The 17,080-nt window shown below is 46.1% G+C and overlaps 1 protein-coding gene across 1 annotated transcript in view; it reads left to right on the plus strand.

Moving 5' to 3' along the window:
- CLTRN (collectrin, amino acid transport regulator) overlaps positions 1–17,080 on the plus strand; it is a 40,427-nt gene that overhangs the window by 11,131 nt on the left and 12,216 nt on the right. The window contains exon 4 of the mRNA XM_007538618.3: positions 10,857–10,970. Coding sequence (XP_007538680.1) covers positions 10,857–10,970 — 114 coding nt within the window. The remainder of the gene's footprint in view (positions 1–10,856; positions 10,971–17,080) is intronic.

Raw genomic sequence — 17,080 nt, forward strand, 5'->3', positions numbered from 1 at the left:
GATGTGGTCTGGGGCCCATATTAAGCTTAGGAGCCTATGTGACTTCTGCATCCCTGTAGATCTGAGCTTACATTCTGTGGTCATGAGTAGAAACATTCCAAGCTGCCCCAATATGGACCCATCTTCCTCAGGTGTAGCATAGAGTATGTTGTCCATCCTCCCTTCAGAGGATGGAACAGTCTCTACCGTTGTTGATCCAAGTTGAGGGCAAGGTCCTATGGTAGGCTCACAAAGGGGTCCATTTTGTTGTTCCTGATAGAGATGACCAGTAACAATGGAGAGAGGGGTTTATTCGAGGTTTAGGCCCATCATGTCTTTTGGGAATCTCAGGACTCCCCGAATAGGGCCCCAGCTGATGGGGTGGCCTGATAGTGACTAAAGAGTCATCGTTAAAGTATGCCAGTCTCTTGCCCTTATTCAGCTTTTGCAGTCCTTGCTTTGCTAAGGTTAGCTTTGGAGTGAGTGAGAGAACTGTAATAGGAGGTAGGTGAGGAGGGTATCTAAGACTAATTAGACACTATTTCATTAGGAACTTTATACTGACTCACTACAGACTGTTGTGTACTTTTGCTTTCAGGTACATATTTAGCCCTCATTTATGGATACATGTGAACATACGCTCTATCTCACGGGACCTGGTCTATATCTAGGTTTTGGGACTTTGTTAGGAAGTGAACCACCTGGAATGGAGTTAGAGAATACTATGAAAGGAAAGGTCTCACCCGAGTAATGAGGGTGAAGGGTTGACATTCCACGCCTGATGTCTCTGGACACAGTCTGAAGTGAAGCATGCTGAGGTGGTACTTGTTACGTTGATTAGGTTGGGATCAGTGGATGCAATATCATTTGGCATGACTTGAGAGAAGCATGCAGGAAAGTGAGCCCCACCCTAGAGGTACCAGGACTGGGGGAAATATAGGCTCTATAGAGAAACGGGAGGTTCCTGCTATCTTAGGGTTAAGAAGGCAATAGATAGTTATTGCTATAATCACATTATTTGGCAATTGGGTTAACTTTGGAATATCCCTTTGTTAGGATTTGCTGTATCACACACAACATCACCATAATTTATGTCCTTTGACATTATTTGTATATAGCTGTGCCACCAGTTGCTTCTGTTCTCCCTGGTCTAGGCTTCTAAGAGAGTCAACATATCAAAGACTCAGCCTATGTATTAAAAAGACTCAGTCTGTGCTTTAAAAAGTTTGAGACATACAATCAGTTTTTCCCATCTGATATTAATTAAATAGTGATTTATATGACTACAAATTAATAGGAGTGTACATAAACACCACTCCCACCACCAAAAGACTATGTCCCATCCCTCCCCCAACCCTGCCCCATGAAGCCTGAACTTCTTAATAGGTAGAAGTGACTAGAAGGCTCCACTCTGCCCCAGGTTGCTGTCAAGGAGCAGGGAGGAGAGAGCAGAGCTTCCAAAGGCAAAGCTGTGAGAAACGCAAAGCTGTTTCTTCTCTGTGGTCTCCTGAGCCCATCTGTTGAGCTGATTTACTGTATCTGGGTCCATAGAAAGAAGCAACCTTTGCTGAAAGCCTGCTGAGTGTTAGGGTTTGACACTTAAATCTTGGCTAAAATCAGGCCTACACCCAGGAAAAAAGAAATTATGTGAAGAATAAATGTCACAAAAGAAAGACAATTCTTTCAAAAATTAACTTTTTTTTTTAAAAAAAAAAGATTTATTTACAACGAAGAGAGGAGAGAGGACCAGAGCATGATTCCGGCACACGCAGTGCTGGAGGCCAAACTCAGGGCCTCATGCCTGAGAATCCAACATCTGTACCCCATCTTTATGAATTCTACCGCATCTCTAATGCAACTTGCTATCAAGTGATTTTCTTGCTACTGACCAGGTTTCTTATCGCCACATGTTTCAGCAAGAGAGGCAGAAGCCCAACTCAGGCATGCCATCCTCTTTTGGAATTAAACAGTGTAGGGCATGTCATGGATTCCTTCCTTTGCCCCGTTATTCCAGGGTAAGTCTTGTGATCTAAAAAGGAACAACAGGCTGTTGTATCCACGCTAAGGGGATTAACAGTTTTGTGCTTGTGAAACAGCAGCCCAGCTCCCATGGAGTCCTTTGGATTCCAGAAACAAGAGCCTGATTCTTAGCACCGCTGAGGAGAGATGGCAGTGCAGCCAAGTCTTGGAGAATTACTGTCAGACCAGGCTCGCCACACTGGAGGGGAGGAATGGGCACTCTCACCTCTTCTGACTGATTTGCTTAAAGAAGCCACTTGTGTATGTGTCAGAGTCATCTCCTGGTTGGAAACAAACAACAGTTGGTCAAAACGATTACTGAAGTGAATTCAAAGAATCCCATCAGACCTGTCTAAATTGAACAACTTAAAATGCAATTACGGAAGCCAGACCTTCCACCTTCTGCACCCCACAGTGACCCTGGGTCCATATTCCCAGAGGGTTAAAGAATAGGAAAGCTATCAAGGGAGGGGATATAGAGTTCTGGTGGTGGGAATTGGTGGGAATTGTGTAGAGTTGTACCCCTCTTATCCTATGGTTTTGTCATTGTTTCCTTTTTATAAATAAATAAAAAAATTAAAATGGAGATTTTTTTCTATCAATATTTAGCTGTGCTAATGGCATTTCAGCTTATTATATGAAATCACACTTTCCAGATATGTTTAGGGCCTGGGAGATGGCTGACCTGGTTGAGTGCACACTCATGCCACACATCAAGTCCAGAGTTGAAATCCCCTCCCTCCCTGGCCACTACATGAGAGTACCCCCAGAGAGGAAGCTTTGCAGATGGTAGAACTTATAGGATCTTTCTTCTCTTCTCTGAGGCATGTTTAGTTCAACACGTGCTTTTCGTTTATTGATTTTCTTTGCAAATCTTGCTGGGCATTCATTGTTATCATTTTTACAAGCATAATCACGAAAGAAATCACACTATTTGTACATAATCTATAATGAAAAGGAGTTTTATCTTTTGGTTGCTAAATAGATACTGAAATCTGTGTAGGCAGTCATCATATTACTTCCTTTTTAGCATCAACTTTACATGCAGGTACATTTCCTCCTGGCTGTTCTGTCTACTGAATAGTCAGGATTCTCTGTATGCTTGAGTCTCCGTATTTACACATTGTCTGAATACTTATGATGGAGTGAGTTTGGGGGACTAATCTCCTCCTCTCTTTTTTTGCCTCCAGGGTTATCGCTGGGGCTTGGTGCCTGCAGTATAAATCCACTGCTCCTGGAGGCCATTTTCCCCTTTTTTGTTGCCCTTGTTGTTGTCATTGTTGTTGTTATTGTTTTCATTGCTGGTGTTGTTGTTGGATAGGACAGAGAGAAATGGAGAGAGGAGGGGAAAACAGAGAGGGGGAGAGAAAGACAGACACCTGCAGACCTGCTTCACTAATTGTGAAGCGACTCTCCTGCAGGTGGGGAGCCAGGGGCTTGAACCAGGATCCTTGTGCCTTGGTCCCCATGCTTTGCGCCATGGCTCCCTCTCCCTCCTTTCTATCCATTTTTTCTCTTTTTTTATGTTTCTTTTTTACATTTATTTTCACTTTTTTTTTTTGCCTCCAGGGTTATCACTGGGGCTCTGTGCCTGCACTACAAATCCATTGTTCCTGGAGGCCATTTTCCTCATTTTCTTGCCTTTGTTGTTGTTGGATAGGACAGAGAGAAATGGAGAGAGGAGGGGAAGACAGAGAGGGGGAGAGAAAGATAGACAGCTCCAGACCTGCTTCACCACCTGTGAAGTGACTCCCCTGCAGGTGGGGAGCCGGGGCCTCGAGGTGAGATCCTTATCCTGGTCCTTGCACTTGGCACCATGTCCACTTAACCTGCTGCTCTACCGCCCAACCCCCCTTTTTGTATTTCTTTATTGGGGGATTAATGTTTCACAGTCGACAATAAATACAGTAGTTTGTACATGCATAGTATTTCTCTTTTTTCCACACAACAGTACAATCTCCACTATGTCCTCTGCCATCCTGTTCCCGGACCTGAACTCCCCGCCCCGACCCCAGAGTCTTTTACTTTGGTGCGATACATCAACTCCAGTCCAAATTCTGTTTAGTGTTTTCTCTTCTGATCTTGTTTTTTACCTTCTGCCTGTGTATGAGATCATCCCATATTCATCCTTCTATTTCTGACTTATTTCACTTCACATGATTTCTTCAAACTCCATCTAAGATGGGCTGAAAATGGTGAAATCACCATTTTTACTCTGAAAAAAAAAAAGTCCAATAGTTGTAGTTTATCTGTCTCTTCATTTAGCGCCTTCATTTCTTCATTTTTTTCCTCTTAATACAATTTTGTCCCAGTTGAGTTTGTTCTTTTTGGAATAATGTAGAAGCAGTGTGTGGTAGAAACAACTAACCATTCCACATTATTAACCCATTCATTTCACATTCACTGAGTGCCACACGGGCCATATGGCAGGAATACAGGGCTGATAGCACCGAAGAGACCCTGGGCTTGTTTTCATGTCCTAGGGCCCAGAGAAGACTACTGTGTTCAGATGGACATGCAGATGGTCCTAGTGACAGTGCAGCTGAGAAAATGTTAAGGAGTGGTCTTTGCTTTGGAGACAGTGAAATTCAGTTAGGGAAGAGGGTAGAGACCCTCCTAACAAAAACTAGGGACAACCCAGGAGTATTGTGTGCAAATTCTGACAGCTTGCAAAGTCACGGTCTTCATCCATATAGTGTTTGATCTGCTGGTGGGCTCAAGCCTCGGACTTCGGTTTGCAAGCATCTCCGTAGCTCCAGGCTTTTACAAGTGGCATTTATGAGCAGGGTCATGAAATGTGAATGGCTTTGCAGCAGGAACTCTTTCTCACCATCCCTAACCATGGTATTAGTTCTTAGTAAATACTTGTGCATGAGTGAGGGAGTGAGCATGCTTCATATCTAGTTATGTATATACATGAGAAAGAGAGCCTGGGGATGAGGAGGATGAGAATACCAGAGCATCACTCTGGCACATGCAGTGCTGGGGATGGAACTCAGGACCTTATGCCCACAAGTTCTTTGCTTTAGATACTGAGGCACCCCCCCCCCACACACACACACGTCATAACACCCTGACTCTTAAACCAAGGCCATATCTGCTTGGTGCAGAAGACACGAGAAAACAGCTCCTCCCTGCCCATTTCTTCCTCTTCCTCTTTATCATGATATATTTGACTATCTAACAGACCTCCACAGTAAGCCTGATAGAATGACCATAGTGGACGGGTTTTATCTCCTGTGGGACCTCAGTTCCTTTCTCATGGGGCAGCGAAGATGTCACTTGTTTCTCAAAGCAGTATGCAGACAAGGAGGAAGCCCAGCCCCCAGGGTGTCTCTGTCTCCTTATACAGTTGTTCCTTACAGCTGTCTCCAGAAGCAGGGCTGTGTTTCCCCTGACCCTTTCCCACAACCTTGCTACTTTAAGAAGTAGGCTACTCATTGTGGTTCAATGCCCTGCATCTGAACAAAGCATAAACACATCTTGACAACTATATTTCTATGGGTGATATCTACAGAGTGCAAGATTACTTTTTTTTGTTTGCTTAAAATCTTAGATTTGCTTGTCTTGGCAGAACCATCATGTAGGAGGGATACTTCATGTTCTTCTCAAGAAGACCCTCAGCAGCAGAAGCTGTTCACTAGTGCCAAGATAAATCCTAGAGAAATGAGGGAAACGGTGCTTCCTAAAAATACTTGAACATGGAGGTATCCCAATAAATAGGTGATTGATTTGGATACATAACAGCACTAATTTTAAACACTAAATAATTATTAGAGTATCCTTATGTTGCCCTTACACCAGTATCTTCCAGTTGAATATAGCTATTTTTTTATTTTCAGAGTACATATGTATATCTTATCTCTGTCAGTGAAACCAGTAAGGACTGTCGATCAATCCATTGCCTTGTTTTAATCTTGTATATTTTACTCTGCCCAGATTATTTTCAAAAGAATGACTCTGCTCCTGGTTTTATGTATGCATGTATACTGTATTTGAAAAAATTCAGTTCACAAGACTAGCAAAGAAAAAACATAGAGGCCATGTGTACCAATCATTATCAAACTCCCAGAAATATTTAGAAATCTCTGGAGACATTTTGCTTTCACAATTGAACGTGCAGCTGGCGTCCAGTGAGTAGAGACTGGGATGCTGCAAGATGCCTCACAGAAGGGCAGACGGTCTCACATAAGTAGAAATCACCCTGGTCAAACACTCAGAGCAGTGGCACCAAGAAACTGAGTTCTGGGCCTTCCATCATGTCCTTAATGTCATCTGTTAAAGAGCTGTAAACAGACAGACAGAACCAACTCAAGAAATGAACAGCGGCTCAAATATTATTAGACTTTGAACTTTTTCAGACTTTCTATTTTTAGAACTAATGTCCTTTTTTTTTTTTTTTTCCTGGAAGCGACTTCCCTTTGGTCTGGTTTGTGAGTTTCTCCATCTTCATTTTTTTTTTTTAATAAACTTGGTCTGCCTTCATTCTTCCTAAAATCTTTATTTCTAAGTAGATAAACTAATTATTTCCTGAATGCTATATTTAAAAGTTCATTGCCATTCAGTGGCGCACAGATACATTTAAGGAAGTCAAGTTCATAGTAGGAGGGAGTGTCATTTCCCAGTGATGGGAACAGAGCAGGTGTTTGGAGTCATAGCTGCGCTGCTGCTAGACTGGTGCAACTCGCACCCCCACGCCCCTGCTTCGCTGTCCTCAGTAGCACTGCTTCCTTGCTGGCTGCCTGCACCTGCTTCTCTCCTGTCTCTACCCCTTGGAAAGCAAGCTCCAGGGGAGAAGGGCCTCACTTCTGTTCTGTGTGTCCTCGGACTCAGTCAGGGGGAATACTGGACACGCTGTGGGAATCACATTCCCAGAGGCTGTACATACAAAGGACCATGCGGTGAGAGTGAGCAAGGGACAGCGTCCTGGCTTGTGGCCGCCTCCACTGGGCCACGGCCACTACCTGGCATTTGTTCACTTTCTCCACACGGCACGTGCTGCCTGCCCCCGCTTGTGCTCCCCATCTTCTTCCCAGCATGGGCTTGGGTTGACCCCCTTGCTGACGCCTGTAGCTCCGGTTCAGGGGCGCCCTCCTGGTTTCACCTAAGGGTTTCTGGTGGCCACGCTCTGCTGCAGGAGACCCTCCAAGGTAAGTGAATAAGGTATTTACAAAGCAACGAAAGGAGAGAGGCTTGGAGTTTTCTGACCCCAAAGACGCCAAGCACCAGGAGCCGCAGTTCACGCCCCGCGGAGGCACCGTCCCGTCCCTGTCCCTGTCCCTACAGACTGGGGAGAGAGGCTTCTGCCAAACTTAAGGCACGTGTGCCTGCTGGTCTGGAAGTCGGAGCCCTACTGGAGTCCACATCTGGGGAGACCAGGCTGGGCTGTTGGAGCCAGCCAGCAGAGGTCACCGTCACCCAGCGAGTCTCCTCTGCTGCCACATTGGTCACCTGCACCCTCTCTCTCCCCCCTGAGCTTCTGGTGGGAATATGGCCGAGGATGCCCGTCGTCGTCTCCCCAGTGTTGGGGTGGCAGCGGGCCTGGAAGGTGGAGGCCGGCACTTGTGCTCCAACCCAATGGAAGGCCGGTGGCCGGCAGCGAGGACCCGGGGCAGGGGAAGGCAAGGCGAGCCTGGAGGTGGCCCGACGCAGGCCTCTCAGCAAGAAAGAGAAGGCGAGTGTGTGATGGCAAAGCAGCTGTTTTAATTCAGGAGCAGCCCGTGTCACAGTGCCAGTGGGGAAGGGGGCAGTCCTGCCTGCATCCCCGGGGAGGGCTGGAGGAGGCCACGGCCACGTGGGCTCGGTGGCTCAGGCAGGGCGTGAGCCGGAGTCCCCGGAGTCCCCGGAGTCTCGGGGTGCGGGGCTCGTGGCGGGCGGTGTGGGCAGGGGCGGCGGGGTCTGGGGCCTGGGGGCCGTGGGGCGGCGGGCCGGGATGCTGGCGGGCGGGCCGAGGTCCTGGCGCTCCGAGGCCGTCATCAGGGGCCCTGGGCAAGGCACAAAGGGCCTGGCGTTCGGGCCGTGCTCGTCCCGCGTCCACACGGGCTGGAAGGCGGACGCGCGGGTGAAGGGGCGCCTGAGCGCCCGGCTGGGGTCGGGTGGGAGCCCGTCGAGCTCCAGGAGAGCGTCCAGCCTCATCTTGGCCCTGGCTCGCCAGCGCAGCGCCCGGTGGGAGAGCCTGGCCTGGGGGTCGGGGCGTCGGCGCCAGACGGAAGGCAGGCGCCCCCGCAGCCGCGGGGTGACCCACAGGCTCCGCTGGTTGCGGGAGCGCGGGGGTTGCGGCGCCTGGCCGGGCCGCGGCTTGGGCTTCAGCGTGCGCTTCGGGCGCGGCCAGGTGGCTCCCAGCACCTCGGGGCTCCTGCAGGGCCCGGCCGGCTGGATGTCGCGCTCGCCCTCCTGGGCCGGGCCATAGGCGGCCGGGGCATCGGGGTGCGGGCTGGCGTCGGGGGGTGGCCCCGGGACCCCCGGCTGGGCCTGGCAGGCCTGGGGGCGGCTCTCCGGGCTCCACAGTGCCCAGGCGGAGGGCGTCAGCGCGGCCGAGGCGGTGCCCAGGTAGCTGCCCACCTGTGTGCTCAGGCAGTTGCCCATGTTGGCGGCGCTTCCGGGGTGGCGCTGGGCGTCTCGAAGGCCGGGGTGCCCGCTGGGTGCCAGGCAACGGAGCGCGTGGGTGCCGACACGTCAGTGGCGACTGTGCCTCGGGGCCCCCACGCGCCAGCCCCGCTCGCGACGTGGCGACTCGGCGTCCGCACTGGACACACCTGCTCTCGGCGCTGGGGCCTCCAGCTGCCAGGCTGTTGCCAGCTGCGTGGTTCTGGGTGCGGGGGCCATGGGGTGCTTGGCTTTGTACTTGGCGCTTAAGGGGGGGAGGGTAGTTAACAGAATATGGTCAGGAGGGAGCTCTCAGCATTGTGAAAATGAACACAACGCACTCGGACGATCCTTTAGAGAAAAACAGCTGTTTAATTCTTGTGGGGTGGTCACTCATGTAACTTTGTAATCTTAGGAAAATAAACTTTTTGGGATGTGTACGTATTAGTGTCGGCAATGTTGTTTGAAAATAGACTGCTGTAAATATCCACTTTGCTATGTCCACATATATCTCGCTCTCTGCATGAATACCATTTCCTCCTTGTCATCTCTGTTGGTAATTCTTGTATACAAGGCAGAATGAGACATTTCCAAATTACACTTGGAATGCAGGTAACTGCCATAACATTGTCCAGAGGATGTTGCCACCATCCCTAGCACTCCAGGAGAGAGGGGCAGAAACACTGTCCAGCTAGCAAGTATTGGATCAAGACTGGGCCTGAATCTGAGAGATGGAAGGCACATGTGCAGACATTGAAACGATAGGGGAACCCAAGCTCCTGTGGTTCAGAGCAAGGCCAAATCAGGCCTTGTTAGCTGATGTGATCGGCAGTGAGATTCACTGTGCTTTCCATAGATTAACTTTCTTTTAAAATTTTGTTTTTACTGATGTAATAATGATCAACAGGACCATAGGATAAGAGGGGTACAATTCCACACAATCCCCACCACCAGAGTTCCGTATCATAGCCCCGCCATTGGAAGCTTCCCTATTCTTTATCTCTCTGAGTGTATGGAGCCAGGATCATTATGGGGTGCAAAAGGTGGAAGGTCTGGCTTCTATAATTGCTTCTCTGCTGGACATGGGCGTTGACAGGTTGATCCATAATCTCAGCCTGGAGAAGTGGGGCTCCAGGGTACATTGGTGAGGTCATCTGTCAGGGAAGTCAGGTTGGTGTCATGGTAGCATATACAACTTGGTGACTGAAAAAAACAGTAAGATATAAAGCAGATCAAATTATTTAATAATCAGAAATCTAAGGTAAGACTATAGCAGATGAGATTTGGGGTCTCCACTTTGGAAAAAGGCTAGTAGGTCTGTCTTCCCTGATCCAGCTTTCTAGTCCCATTTCCAACTCTGACACCATCTCCCCAGACAGTACTTTAAGCCCACCTGTATGTTAACTGCTGGGCTCAGGAAAAATTAGCAAAGTCATGGGCCCCATTGATTAACTTTCTATCCTCTTTCTTCACCTCGTCCTTCTTTTTGAATGTAGAAAGAGAGAAATTGAGAGAGAAGGGAGAGGTAGAGAGGGAGAACAGTTAAACACTGCTTAACTACTTGCGAAGCCTCCTCCCCTTCAGTTGGGGACAGGAGACTTGAAGGTGGGTGCTTACACATGGTAACGTTCACTCAACCGAGTGCCCCACCACCTAGGCCCTGGTTGACTTTCTTTTTTTAGTAGTTACCTTATTTCTGGAACTCCTAGTGGCTTTTTATACATATAAAAGATACCTATTTATTCAAATTAATGTTACCTTTTAACATTACGTAAGTTTCAGGTGTGTGTGATTTAAAATCAGCATGTGTGACCCTTTATCCCCCTCTTCTTCCCTTCCATTTTGATAGCCACCAATTGATCTTAGAGTCCCAAAGTTCGGTTTTGTTTTATTTAATTCATCAGTTTCATCCTCTGCTTACCACATATGAGTGAAATCATGGAGACTTTTTTTTCTTTCTTCAATTGCTTTCTTTTTTTGATTAAATATTTACGTGTATCTATCTATATGTATACACACATATGTGGTCACATATGTGAACAACTACCCAGCTTTTCATGTGGTTTATGTCACTAAACATAATTCTCTCGAGGTCCGTCTATGTTGTTTATAATGGCAGAACTTCATCTTTCTATCGGCTGAATGGCATTCTGTTGTGTGTATCATATCTTCATGATAAAATGCTTCTTAAGATGGAAATAACGTGGGACTCAGTGGTCTAACGCCAGCTGCTGCTTTCTTATAATGTGTTTCTTTCTCCCCATTACCTGCAGACTTTCCCATGTCCTGCTTTGCAATGTGACTCAGCGAGTGTCCTTCTGGTTTGTGGTTACAGACCCTACGAGTAATCACACCCTTCCTGCTGCTGAGGTTCAGTCAGCCATCAGGTAACCATCACGGAATTTACCTTCAGTTTGCTGTCACCTGGCAAAGCAACTTGATGACGGATGTACCTGTCCTCATAGATAATGAAGACTTCATTCTCTCTTTTCTTCGGAGTTTCATGCATTACAATGTCCAGGGATCATTTTGTTAGTTTGTGTTAGAGATTAGTGTAGCTCAGTGGTTGTCATTCAGTAGGCAATTTTGCCTCCATGGAGATATGCCATGTCTAGAGACATTTTTATTGTCACAGCTGGGCCGATGGGTGCCACCAGCGTGGAGCAGGTAGAAGAAGTTTGATATGCGGGAGTTGAGTGGTAGCGCAGTGAGGTAAGCACACGTGGTGAGAAGCGCAAGGACCGGCGTGAGGATCCCGGTTCGAGTCCCCGGCTCCCCTCCTGCCGGGGAGTCGCTTTTCACAGATGGTAAATAACTACAACAATAAAAAAACAAGGGCAACAAAAATGAAATAAATAAATATTAAAAAAAAAGAAGAAGTTAGATTTGCATCCTACTAACCCCAGGCCAGCAGCTCCCAGCGAAGAGCTGTTCAGCCATGGATGGCAGTCATGCTGCGGTTGAACAACCCTGGTTTAAATATTAGCTAAGAATATTTGGTGCTGTCTTCTTTTGACAACAGCACCTTGTACGGTACAGTGTGTGATTGTTCATCACATTGAGTCCAAATGGCTAGATTTTAATCTTGACTTTGCTTCTTGCTGGTTATCTGAAGATACAAAAATGTACTTACCTTTTTTTTTTTCTTTTTTAAATTTCCTCTTGTCATCTGTAAAATGGAAGTGATCATGGGCTTCTTCTCTCAAAGCTGTTGAGAAGAATCAATGACTTGCTAAATGTCAGGAATTTTGAGGGACAAATTTAGACTGCTGCCTTTTGTTTTAAATCAAGAGAAACATTTATTTTTATTTTTTTTAATTTTTAAAAACATTTATTTATTTATTTATTTATTTACACCCTTTTGTTGCCCGTGTTATTTTATTGTTGTAGTGATTATTGTTGTTGTTACTGATGTCGTCATTGTTGGATAGGACAGAGAGAAATGGAGAGAGGAGGGGAAGACAGAGAGGGGGAGAGAAAGATAGACACCTGCAGACCTGCTTCAGTGCTTGTGAAGCGACTCCCCTACAGGTGGGGAGCCGGGAGCTTGAAGGGATACTTCTTCCGCTCTTTGCTCTTTGCGCCTTGTGCACTTACCCTGCTGAGCTACCGCCCGACTCCTTAAAACCATTTATATTCCTTTTTTAACTCTTTTTTTCCTTAGTGATTTGATGTTGATTTACAAAATTAAAGTGTAATAGGAGTATACTTCTTTTTAAATATTTTATTTATTTCTTATTGGATAGAGATAGTGAGAAATTGAGAGGGGAGGGGTGACGAGGGAGAGAGACAGAGAGTCACCTGTAGCCCTGCTTCGCCACTCATGAAGCTTTCCTCCTGCAGATGGGGACCAGGGGCTTGAACCTGCATCTTTGTGCACTGCAGTGTATGTGCTTAACCAGATTAGCTCCCGCCTTGCCCCTGAGTATACTTTCATAAAGTATAATTCCGGAGTTCTGTGTCCTCACCCCCTCCAATGGAAACTGCGGTAGTTCTCTCAAGGTCACAGATATGGGTTGACTTTATGTTTATAACTATCTGTATCTACATATCTATGATGGAGATACATACATATATATATATATATATATATTTGCCCATTTTTCTACTGTATCACCTCCACTTCCTTTCTTTTTCTTCTTCTTCTTCTTCTCCTTCTTCTTCTTCTTCTTCTTCTTCTCCTTCTTCCTCTTCTTCTTCTTCTTCTCCTTCTTCTTCTTCTTCTTCTTCTTCTTCTTCTTCTTCTTCTTCTTCTTCTTCTTCTTCTTCTTCTTCTTCTTCTTCTTCTTCTTCTTCTTCTTCTTCTTCTTCTTCTTTTTGCCTCCAGGGTTATCGCTGGGGCTCAGTGCCAGCATTACGAATCCACTGCTCCTGGTGGCCATTTTTCCCATTTTATTAGATAGGATAGAGAGAAATTGAGAGGGGAGAGGAGACAGAGAGGCAGAGGGACGCCTGCAGACCTGCTTCATTGCTCGTGAAGCTTCCTCCCTTTGGGTAGGGAGCATGGGCTTGAACCTGGGTCCTTGCACGGGTCCTTGTGCTTTAGTATATGTGTGCTTAACTGGATGCACCACCACCTGGTTCTCTCCACTTCCTTCCTTTTTTTAATTTTTTAAAAATTATCTTTATTTATTTGTTGGATAGAGACAGTCAGAAATTGAGATGGAAGGGAGGGATACAGAGGGTGAGAGAGAGAGAGACACCTGCAGCACTACTTCACCACTTGTGAAGCTTTCCCCCTGCAGGTGGAGACTGGGGGCTCGAACCTGGGTCCTTGCACATTGTAACATGTGCGCTCAACCAGGTGTGCCACCACCTGGCTCCTCCACTTCCTTTCTAAGTCACACCTACACCTATTATTACTTATGAGTTTCTTTTCTTTTTTCCTCTTCTTCTCTCTCAGATAAGAGAAACAGTGCCTGCCTTCCTCTGGTGAAACATCCATATTTCTTGGACCTCTAAGTACTTGTCTCCTCTGGTCTTCACATGAAAAATACCCTAAAATGGGGGTACATATAAATTAAAAATAAATATGAGCAAAGATTTTATTAGTTCTTTAGTTAATAGGGAACTAGCAAGATGTTCGCACTGCTTGAGTGGAAACTTCAGAGAAAAATGAGTACCGAGAAGTCATGATGTTCCTTTACAAAAAGATATCCATCTGGTGTTTTCTGTCCCTAGGGCTGTAAGGGAAAAGAGTCTACTATGGTTAACCCAGCCTTCAGTTGATGTAAAGAAGAGTGTTTGCAGTAGCAGTTGAAGATATAGATGAATATTTTAACAGTACAATATCTATTTCAAAAGTGCTAATAGGAGAGATTATTTAGGGAGTGAGGATGGCCAGTAGAACGAGAATGTATGCCAGGAAATGGATACAGCTCGCTAGAGCTGTAAAAATGGAATAATCATCCAGCTGTGAGTAGGAACGATTCCAAGAGGGGATGAAAAGGTGAAAAGAAATAGGAGTTAGAGACCGGCGTAAGGTTCCCGGTTCGAGCCCCCGGCTCCCCACCTGCAGGGGAGTCGCTTCACAGGCGGTGAAGCAGGTCTGCAGGTGTCTATCTTTCTCTCCCCCTCTCTGTCTTCCCCTCTCTTTCCATTTCTGTCTGTCCTATCCAACAACGACGACATCAGTAACAACCACAATAATAACTACAACAATAAAACAACAAGGGCAACAAAAGGGAATAAATAAATGAAAAAAAACTTAAAACTTAAAAAAAAGAAATAGGAGTTAGAGAGCAGGAAAGGAGACTTTCAAGGCTGAGGAATTTATGTCGTTGGGCATTTATGTTGTTACTAAGCTGTAGCTGGGGTCTCACACGTGTGTGTCATGACCACTCAGTGACTTTCCCTGGGCCAATTCCCTCATCCTTCCACCTTTAGAGAGGGCCGGAGAGAGAAAAATAGTACATACAGAGACAGGAGAAAGAGGAAACATCGAAACACCACTACACCAGACACGGAGCTCCCTTAGTGCCGCCCATGCTGCTCCCATGTGCCGCGGGAATATAGTCCCACCCCGCACCCACTACCAAAGTTCTGTCCCCTTAGAGTCCTCCCAAATCTTAGAAACTGTCAGAGCCAACCTTGACCACAAAGCATCCTTGGTGATTGAGGCGTATTGAGGTTTTAGGCAGTAGATGGGGATTTTGTCTGTACTAAACTAGAACTTCACGAGGAGATGAGAGGATGGAGTTGCGAAGGGGCAGCCAGGTAGATAGACTGAGAATGCAGAGTCACTTTTCACTTTACTCTCAGTTACACCTTAGCAATGGGGTTCATTATCTTGTGCAAAGTTTTGTGTTCCTATATTATCAGTATTGTGATGCGAGAGTATAACATTCCACTTTGATCCAAATTACATTTGTTGTATTTATTCTCTACTGTCGACTTGGCTGGTGTTTTCCTTCACGTCCATGCATACTTATGCCTAAGCACTGGTTTTGATTTACTAGAGGGGATTCCCACCCCCCCCCCCCCGAGAATTGGGTCTGCACAGATACCCAAGCTATTACTGTCAGGCTCTGGACATGTGCTGTCCAGGACAATAGGCAGCAGTCACATGCGGAGCTAGTCCGAAAGTAGAAATGCTTGAAGTGTAAAAGCACATGCCAAATCTCAAAGACAGTGCAAAATAAAGCATGAACTAACTCAGTGCTTATTATATGTTGAAATTCTCCTTTTTTTAAAAAATATTTATTTAATTTATTTATTCCCTTTTGTTGCCCTTGTTGTTTTATTGTTGTAGTTATTATTGTTGTTGTTGTTGGATAGGACAGAGAGAACTGGAGAGAGGAGGGGAAGACAGAGAGGAGAGAGAAAGCTAGACACCTGCAGACCTGCTTCACCGCCTGTGAAGCGACTCCCCTGCAGGTGGGGAGCCGGGGTTCGAACCGGGATCCTTATGCCGGTCCTTGTGCTTTGCGCCACCTGCGCTTAACCCGCTGCGCTACAGCCAGACTCCTGAAATTCTCCTTTTTAAAAAAACTTTTAAACATTTTTTAAAATTTTATTTATTTCTTATTGGATAGAGACAGAGAGAAATTGAGAGGAGAGGAGAGGAGAGACAGAGAGAAATCTGCAGCCCTGATTCACCACTTGTGAAGCTTCCCCCATGCAGGTGGGGACCAGGGGCTTGCACCCAGGTCCTTGTGCACTGTAGTGTGTGCACTTAACCAGGTACGCCACCGTCTGGCCCCCCCCTGAAATTCTCCTTTCTTGCATATAGTAGACAAAAGTATATTATTATACATGTACCTGTGTCTCTTTTGGGAGCTTTTTAAATTAGTGATTTAATAAGGATTAACAAGATTGTAGGATAAGAGGGGTACACTTCCATATGATTCCTACCACCAGAGTTCCATATCCCATCCCCTCCGTTGGAAGCTTCCCTATTCTCTACCCTCTTCAACTGCATCTTTTTACTCTTTTTAATATAGTTCCTAGAAAATTCCAAGTCCCATATGAGGCTCACCTGATGTTTCTGCTTTCTAGTGCTACTCTAGAGGTAGAAGTCAGCTTGCCTTCTAGCAAAGACCCCAAATCTCTCTAAGAAGTTGCCTCACTTAGCTTTCAAATTCCACTTCCAAATAAATCTTTGCTACCAACCCCTCCCTAACTGTTGTTACTATCAAATTTGCTTTCTTCCTGTGGGACTTGTTGCAGTTTATTGAACAAAGCACACTATGCCATGTGTCCATTCCTGTGCCCACTACACACTTGCTCTAAAGAAACCCTATATGGCAAAAAAGCCCCATGTCTCCTTCAAAATTCATGTCAGATGTTGATTTCTTAGGGGGAAAGAAGCCCTGAACTTCTGCTATGAAGTGCTCACTCCTCTGCTATGTCGCTGTTCTGCCCACATCTGCCTCTTGCATGGGATATTTGCCACTATAATCTGATGGTGGAAATACGGGGCTATCCTTCTTCCAGACCTTGTACTCCTTGGTGGTTTTGCTTCATTTTCTATCTCTAGCACTCATCACAGTATTTGGTATACTTAGTGTGTTTTCAGCAAATGCTTGCTCTATTAACAACAAGATGATATTTGTGGAATTAAATATATTTAATTCTTATTTGTGTGTGTGTGTGTGAGAGAGAGAGAGAGAGAGAGAGAGAGGGAAAGAGAGAGAGGGTGGGAGGGAGAGAGAGAGAGAGAGAGAGAGAGAGAGAGAACTACTCAGTTCTGGCATGTTTAATGCTGGGAATAGAACTTGGGCCCTCACATCTGCAAGTCCTGTGTTCTACCATTGAGCAATCTCTCAGGCCTAAATTGATATATTTGAAAACACCCCTCTCATGTTTCCCATCCACTATTTATTTATTGGTTAGAGGCAGAAATTGAGAGGGGAGGAGTAGATAGAGAAGGAGGAAGAAACACCTGCAGCACTGCTTTACTGCTTGCTAAGCTTTCCCTCTGCAGGTGGGGACCTAGGGCTTGACCCTCAGTGTTTATGCATTGTGAAAGCATGCTCAACACTGCCTGCTTCCTCTC

Source organism: Erinaceus europaeus, chromosome X, assembly GCF_950295315.1.
Source record: "Erinaceus europaeus chromosome X, mEriEur2.1, whole genome shotgun sequence".
In the NCBI taxonomy this organism is placed as follows: Eukaryota; Metazoa; Chordata; class Mammalia; order Eulipotyphla; family Erinaceidae; genus Erinaceus; species Erinaceus europaeus.